General features: G+C 56.9%; 1 protein-coding gene across 1 annotated transcript; it reads left to right on the top strand.

Annotated features, from left to right (window-relative positions):
* The first annotated feature begins 586 nt into the window (after positions 1-586).
* Positions 587-5,956, top strand: HSPB1 (heat shock protein family B (small) member 1). Its single transcript, XM_054008688.1, has 3 exons — positions 587-1,065; positions 4,877-4,940; positions 5,603-5,956. Exons 1-3 carry the CDS (start codon positions 672-674, stop codon positions 5,790-5,792), a joined length of 648 nt encoding a protein of 215 aa, XP_053864663.1. The 5' UTR covers positions 587-671; the 3' UTR covers positions 5,793-5,956.
* The last annotated feature ends 1,293 nt before the right edge of the window (positions 5,957-7,249 follow it).

The raw sequence follows: 7,249 nt of genomic DNA, 5'->3' as shown, positions 1-7,249 counted from the left end.
TGGAAACACGGGTTTACTACGCAGTGTGGACGTGCAACCACGGGCTCGGAGACACCAAGTCCACAAGCCTGGGTGCCCCAACAGTTTGACACTGCAGGGTGGACGCACCCTTTGAGCTCCCCTGAGAGCGAAGCCCCATTGCATTAGGTGCTGTACAACCATGCGGTAAGAAACAGTCCCCAGCCTGCAGAGGTCACAGCACAAATACACGAGCATCATTATCCCCATTTTACAGGTAGGGGGACTGAGGCCCAGAAAGATTAAGTGACTTGCCCAGGGTCACACAGAGAAGTTGTGGCAGGGCCCAAGAACTAAACTCAGCGCTCCTGAAGCCCAGTGGCGTGTTTTCACTCCCAAGCCAGCCTTCCTGCTGCCCGATACTGGGGAGCCAGCCCCCTTCTCCCCCGCTCGCAAACAGAGCAGCTGTGGGATAACAAAGGGGCTGGGAGAAAGCGGGCAGGGCCTGACAGCTGACCTGCTGTTCATCTGCAGTGACTCAGCCCCTGTGTAATCTCCATTAATAGCCAGCTGAAATGCTCGGCTAAAAATAACCAGCTGCCTTTTCATAAGGGGGCGGCCCGCGGGAGCAGCTCTAGAGAGACGCGGGCGCTCGCTCCCCCTCCAGCCACAGCAGCGAGGCCGGACCGTCGGGGAAGGGCAGGAAGCGCGACATGGCAGAGCGCCGGGTGCCCTTCACTTTCCTCCGCAGCCCCAGCTGGGACCCCTGGCGGGACTGGTACCTGGGCAGCCGGCTCTTCGACCAGCCCTTCGGCCTGCCCCAAATTCTTGAGGACTGGGGCAAGTGGCCGAGCAGCACCAGCTGGCCGGGTTACCTCCGCCTGTTGCCCAGCCAGGCGGCCGAGCCGGTAGCCGTCGCCAGCCCCATCGTCACCTCGCCAACCTCCCCCAACCCGGCCTACAGCCGGGCCCTGAGCCGCCAGCTGAGCAGCGGCGTCTCGGAGATCCGGCAGACCTCGGACGGCTGGAAGGTTGCCCTGGACGTCAACTACTTTGCCCCGGAGGAGCTGCTGGTGAAGACCAAGGATGGCGTGGTGGAGATCACCGGTGAGTGCCTCCTTTGGCTCCTCCTGTCTCAGGCCTGGCCTCCTTTGAACCTGAGCCATTCTCCCTGTTCGTAGCCCTCTGCCTGCTGCACATGCCACCCCCGGGGCGGGGTCCGTGACCCAGCCTCCAGCGGGCCAGTCCACGTGAGGCAGCGGCAGCTCCCCGTGGCACTGGAGAGCCCAGATTCTGTCCCCAGGGGTGACCGTGGCACAGGCGGGTCCCTGCGTGGGGAGTACTGGGGAACAGGTGCACCCTTAGCCCTCTCAAACCTTCGGCCCTCGGCTTGGCAGCTCTCGCTTCCCTCTGGCTCAGTCCCCCCCCCCCCAGGCTGCCACCCATTGCCCCCACTCATCACACCGTGGATGCAGCCTGCAGCGTGTTGCTTGCTCTGCTTGCAGTGAGGGTGAGGGGCCACGTTCCTCCTTGCCTCAGCCAGGAAGGCGTTCGCTCCAGTGATGGAAGAGGGAAAGGACTTGCCCACCTAGGCACATACAATACAGGGGACTGCAGGGATGGGGGAAGGCACTGACACAGGGTTATACCACCCTGTATTACTATCTTTAATTCCATGCCCACCCAGCGATCTAAACCTAGATCAGGGCCCCATCAGGCTGGGTACTGGACGAGCACATAGTAAGAAGTAGACCCTGCCCCATCGAGCATACGGTCTACATAGGCAAAGGGCGGGAAGGGAAACTGAGGCCCGGAGCTGGAAAAGGACTTGCCCAGGGGCACCCAGCAGGTCAGCGACAGAGCTGGGAACAGAACCAGGTTTCCAAGAGTCTGGTTCACAGCCTAACCTCCAGCCCACGCTCCCTCCAACGCCTATAGATTTTGCTAGGATCCTCCAATGAAAGCGAGAAGCCTATATAGCTTTGAGGATCTGGGCCCAAGTGCTCCGTTCGTGCGCGCACGTACTTGGCAGCGAATGCTCTGGCAGCCAAGGGCGCATTTTCTAGAGCGGCCCGAAACATGGCGGCGTTGGTTCTCAGGGGAATCGGGTGACTGCTGCTGGTGGATTTGAATATATTCCTTCCAGCCTCCTCTCCCCTCCCCTCACTGCATCAGATCCCAAACGAGAGCTGGGCAAAGATCTTTCCCCTCCCAACATCTTCCCTCAGCATTTCAAGGAGAAAAGCAAAGTGTGCGAAGAGGATGGAATTTATGACAAATCCTCCCCACCCCCCTTCATTTTCAGCCACTTCTGTTCAACTCCTCCTTCCTCCGCACCCCCAAAAAAATTTCCAACTGAGAAAGACCCCATGAAATTAAGTCAAACAACAAACCACACTGTGCTTTGGCCCAACCATACAAAACTGGGGTGGTTTGGATTGGCTCATGTATAGATCAGCCCTGGTCCCCCTCAGCCATCCCCTACCCCCGTTTGTTCAAGGAATTTTTGCAGCCAGCTGTCTGAGGGCCAGGTCATCAGCTGGTACAAACTTCAATGGAGTGATGCCAGTTCACACCAGCTGAGAATCTGGTCCATGTTTGCCAGGAAGCCTGAAGGCAGGCGAGTTGCGGTAATTGGGTTTTTTGGTGTGCAAAGCGAAGTTTCTGTTTCTGTGCCGAAGCCCCCACAACTAGCCTGTGACCAATGAGATCTCATTGGCTAAGAAGGAGTTGACAAGCAACAGTTTGATTGATTATTTGACACCTGGGAGTTCATTTTCCTTTAAAGAATAAAGGCGATATGCCTGCATGCCCAGCGTGAGCCATCCCACACTGCCAGCAGCTGCTAAGACCACCAAAGGATCTGCAGCACAGAGAAGACACCTCGACAGTTTGGGGGAAACGCCTGCTGGGCTTGTAAAGCGATGGATTACAGGACAGGATCTAGGTCCCTTCCAGCTGGAGACAACACTTCTGACCTCAGCAGCTCCTGGCAAAGCCAGAAACTCTTGTGGTTAAACCCTTGGAAGGGCTGGTGCACATTTGAGAACATGCAGGTGAAACTGACTCAGAGCGGTGGCCGTCAGAATCAAAGCTTAAAACGACGGATTCAATCCAAGGTAGACAGTGCTCACTCGTGGGACACCCCACTGCTCCGGTGGGACAATAGGTTGGCAGTCAGGACCCAGCTGGGCAGAGATCCCAGCACACAGGTTCAAATATATATGGAGATATACCTATCTCAGAACTGGAAGGGACCCTGAAAGGTCATCGAGTCCAACCCCCTGCCTTCACTAGCAGGACCAATTTTGCCCCAGAGCCCTAAGTGGCCCCCTCAAGGATTGAACTCACAGTCTTGGGTTTAGCAAGCCAATGCTCAAACCACTGAGCTATCCCTCCCTGCTCTGCTATGGATGCCTGGTGTGGAATTAGCCCCAGCTTGCCAAAGGGATTTAGATCAATGGGAGTTGGTGCCTAAATACCTGAGGACCCAGGCCCTCATCTGTGTAAACCAGGGATAATAGCACTTTTCATTGTAGCACCTCAACCTATTCCTGCCAGGTAAAGGGCTGCGTAAGTACCTTAGAGAATTGGGGGGTGTTAGAAGCCAGCTCCTAATGAGAAGCACAGAGGCTGCAAACCAGGCACCTGCCCCTAGACTCAGACTTGGGGGGCAGGTGCCTGGCAGCCCGTGTTTGAACCACCCAGATTGCAGCTGGCGTGTTGCCTTCCTGAGGATGCAAATCCAGGAGATGAGTTGGATGCCAGCTTTCCTTTGCAATTGATGGGGGGGAGGGGAGAGACTCAGGGCTTTTCTTCAGTTTGTAGTTTCTCCTGGTCTTTTCAGCTCTGCCTGCAAACCAGACAGCGCAACCTGGATGCTGCAGCCCTTGCGCAGAGGCGTCCCACCTCCCTGTTTTGTAACAGGGCCGCCGGGATGGGGGGGGGGGGGGCGGGGGGGCTAGTTTTTTCCATTTGCAATAATAACAGATGCAAACGCCGCCCCGCCCGGCGTTTGCATCTGTTATTATTGCAAATGGTAACCAGGGTAACAGGGAAGCAGAGGATCAGAACTAGAGGGATGGGAGGCCAAGCAGCGGTTTTGGGAGCTGTAAGACTTGCAGCCCAGCTAGGCTCTGGCCCTGGTTCCCAACTGGGGAGCTCCCACTGCCAGCCAGGGAAGCTGCCTGCACTTAGGGATGTACCAGCTTTTCACCACTGGACAGCTGGGTTCAAGGACACCACGGTGGAAGCCAGCCTGGCACTCTCAGCCTATTTGTTCCTAAGACAGTGGCAGTCTCAGCTCAGAGGAGCTTCTGGACTGGCCGGCCGGGCAATGGAGGAGCCTTGGCAGATCATATTACATTATTAGTTGTAGCCCCTCGAAGGGCCAGTCCTGGACCCCATGGCGCTAGGTGCTGTACGTACACAGAATAAAAATAGACAGTCCCATCATAGTCCTCTGCCCAGTCCTGCCCATGGGCAAGCTTCTCCGCCCAGTAGTGGGAATCTGATCCCGTAGGATTGCGGCTATGTGGAAAACAGGCCGCCCCTCGCTGGAGGCCGAGTGGGAGAAACTGAACTGCCAGGGCTGACCTGGGGTTCGAGTCCTCACACTCACTCCCGGCTTCAGACTCAAGGTTCCCAGCTCTGAAATGAAGCTGCAACAGGAGCCCGTCCTTCTCTGCTTCACCAGCCAAGCAGCTCGTAGTCACCTTTGCAGTCCTGTGGGGGGGTGATGGCCGGGGAGGAGTGCCCTGAGCCTGGGGTGGGTCATTCCTGTCTCCACTCTCCTGGTGCAATGGAGCGGCTGGGTAAGCCCCGGGGAGCTCTGGCTGCAGAATTCCAGCTGAGCCATGCACCATTCCCCTGCATGCATCGCTCATCCCCTGAAACTGTCTGTCGCCTCCTCTCCCAGGCAAACACGAGGAGAAGCAGGACGAGCACGGCTTCATCTCCAGGTGCTTCACCAGAAAATACACGTAAGTAGCTGGCTCAGCTGGGGGCTGGAGGAGAGAAGGTTCTTGGGAGACACTTGGCCTTCATCAGCCACCAGCCACGGAAGGTCGGGGAGATTTCTTTGCAAGAAGCACGGTGCAGCTCACCCCACTGGACGTGGGGGGGGGCGTCTAGCTAGCCCTAGGGGAAGGACATCAGCTGACAACCCCTGGCACTGGGATGAGCGGCTGCTTGAGTGGGGCAGGGACAGCGGAGATGGTGCCATCCCCGGAAGGCTGGTATTCCCATGCACCATTTGGAACACGCCTTCCAGGGAGACTCAGGCCGTCAGGCTCCCATGTGATAAGGTTCCCCTGTGCTCAGTTCCCCAGCTCCAGCTTAGCCCTGTGGTAGCAAGGAGTTCATGGAAAGGTTGTGAGAGGCAATGCAGCCGAGGGCAAGTTTCAGAATCTGGGTTCCTGGCCACGTCTCTCCCTGGGCTGGCAGAAGCTAAGGGTGGTGCAGAGAGCAGTGGTGGCAGGTTCCAGGAGGGATCTACTTCCAGCCCTCTATGGGTAGGATGGGGTGGCATCACAGGAGTGCTGCTGGAAGAGTGTAGACAGGAATCCGATGCTAGTGTAGACAGGAATCTGCCACCAGGCAAGCCCACTGACACCACGAGCTCACTCTCCTCTCCCTTGTGCAGCCTGCCCCCTGGCATCGACGCCACCTCGGTCCGCTCCTCGCTCTCCCCGGACGGCATGCTGACGGTGGAAGCCCCCCTGCCCAAGCCGGCCATCCAGTCCGCCGAGATCACGATCCCCGTCACCTTTGAGAGCCATGCCCAGATCACCCCGACGGATACCAAAAAGCCTGAGGAAGCTGCCAAGAAATAAGCAGGCACCTGGCACGGAGGAAGATCACGGCCCGTCTGGTGCCACTTGCACCCCAAAACCATGTTTTGTTTTATTTTTATTTTGTACTAGCACATTCACTGAGTTGCCCAAATAAATCTGAAAAAAAAAAAAAAATCCAATAAACCAACCCCTGGCTGCCTCTCCCCTGTGCTCCCCATGGCTAGCATGTAGCCATCCGCACGTCCTTGGTGGGGCCTATTGCTTTGTAAGCGAGTGCTGCAAAACCCAAGAGAAACGCTCTCCATGCTCTCTACCATAACGTCCGAGCACCAGGGTATTTCTCCTGCAAGGCAGGAAATCGTTATTCTCCTTGTATAGCCGTCACCTACAGTCCAGGGAGGCTCCATGACTTGCTCAAGATCCCACAGAGTCAGTGGCTGAGTTGGGAATTGAACCTGGGGCTTCTAGGCATTAGCCCAGTCTTCCATGTGAGGCATTGCGTCACGGGAGTGGGGACCATGTCGGTTCCTGGCCCTGTGGCTAGCAGGAGCTCCAGCACGCATGGCACTAAGGAGATACAGCGCTTAGGGTGACCAGAGAGCAAATGTGAAAAATCAGGAGGGGGGGTGGGGCGGTAATAGGCGCCTATATAAGAAAAAGACCCCAAAATCAGGACTGTCCCTATAAAATTGGGACATCTGGTCACCCTAGCAGGACAAGCCATGAAGTGCTGCTGTGGTCTTGGTGATGGCCTTCGGGGCGTGGCCACAGGCCCATTCCCATGCAACCAGCGAGGAAATGATTCTCTCCCAGTCTCTTGGCAGCAGCATGCTGGGAATAAGGAAGGAGATGAGCTTGTCCTCTAGGCCTCAGGCTGCCTCTTTAGCGTTCAGGGGGTGAATTCTGGGAAACCCGCTGCAGCGCTGTCACCTCCTGACGGCGATTCGAATCAACGGCCAAATCCTGAGCGGTGCGGGTGTAATCAACCCCGTTCACGTCCATGAGGGCGCAGCAGGTGCCCCGGATTTGGCGAAGAACCTTTATTTTAAACGGGTGACCGGGATCGGTTCTGAACCGCAACCAAGGTTTGCTGTTCTGCTTGGCAGGACGGAGGGTGGACCCAGGCCTGGTTTTAGCGACACTAACTTGACTCGCCTGCCCGGAACTGCCGTCTGCTGGGCTCCCGAGACCCAGGCTCTGGGACTCGCATGTCCCTGGCATTCCTCCAACGTGCCACTGTGTTCTGGAAACCTCCAGGCAACCTTTGCACTCTGCTGAGCGTCCAGCCCTTTCAGTTTGCCCAGTAGGGTTTTATCCATGCTAGGAAACATGGACCCATGATTCCCCACCAGTGCAGTGCTAGCATTGGCATTAATGACTATTAGTCTTTAGTTATAGGACGGTAGCGCCTAGCAGGGCTAACGGAGACTAGCCGCTCTGGGGGGAGAAGCCATAGGCTGCCGAGGAGCCCAGCCATTCCAATAGAGCAGGTCCCA

This window comes from Malaclemys terrapin, chromosome 18 (assembly GCF_027887155.1).
Source record: "Malaclemys terrapin pileata isolate rMalTer1 chromosome 18, rMalTer1.hap1, whole genome shotgun sequence".
NCBI classification, from domain to species: Eukaryota; Metazoa; Chordata; order Testudines; family Emydidae; genus Malaclemys; species Malaclemys terrapin.
Note: the sequence above shows the minus strand (reverse complement) of the source record. Positions and strands in the feature narration are given on the sequence as shown.

Bases quoted from the DNA above. Each gene is read 5' to 3' on its own strand.
- HSPB1 (XM_054008688.1), top strand. From the start codon at position 672: ATGGCAGAGCGCCGGGTGCCCTTCACTTTCCTCCGCAGCCCCAGCTGG. The intron at 1,066-4,876 runs GTGAGTGCCTCC...CTCCTCTCCCAG, and splicing joins TGGCGTGGTGGAGATCACCG to GCAAACACGAGGAGAAGCAG. The intron at 4,941-5,602 runs GTAAGTAGCTGG...TCCCTTGTGCAG, and splicing joins TGCTTCACCAGAAAATACAC to CCTGCCCCCTGGCATCGACG.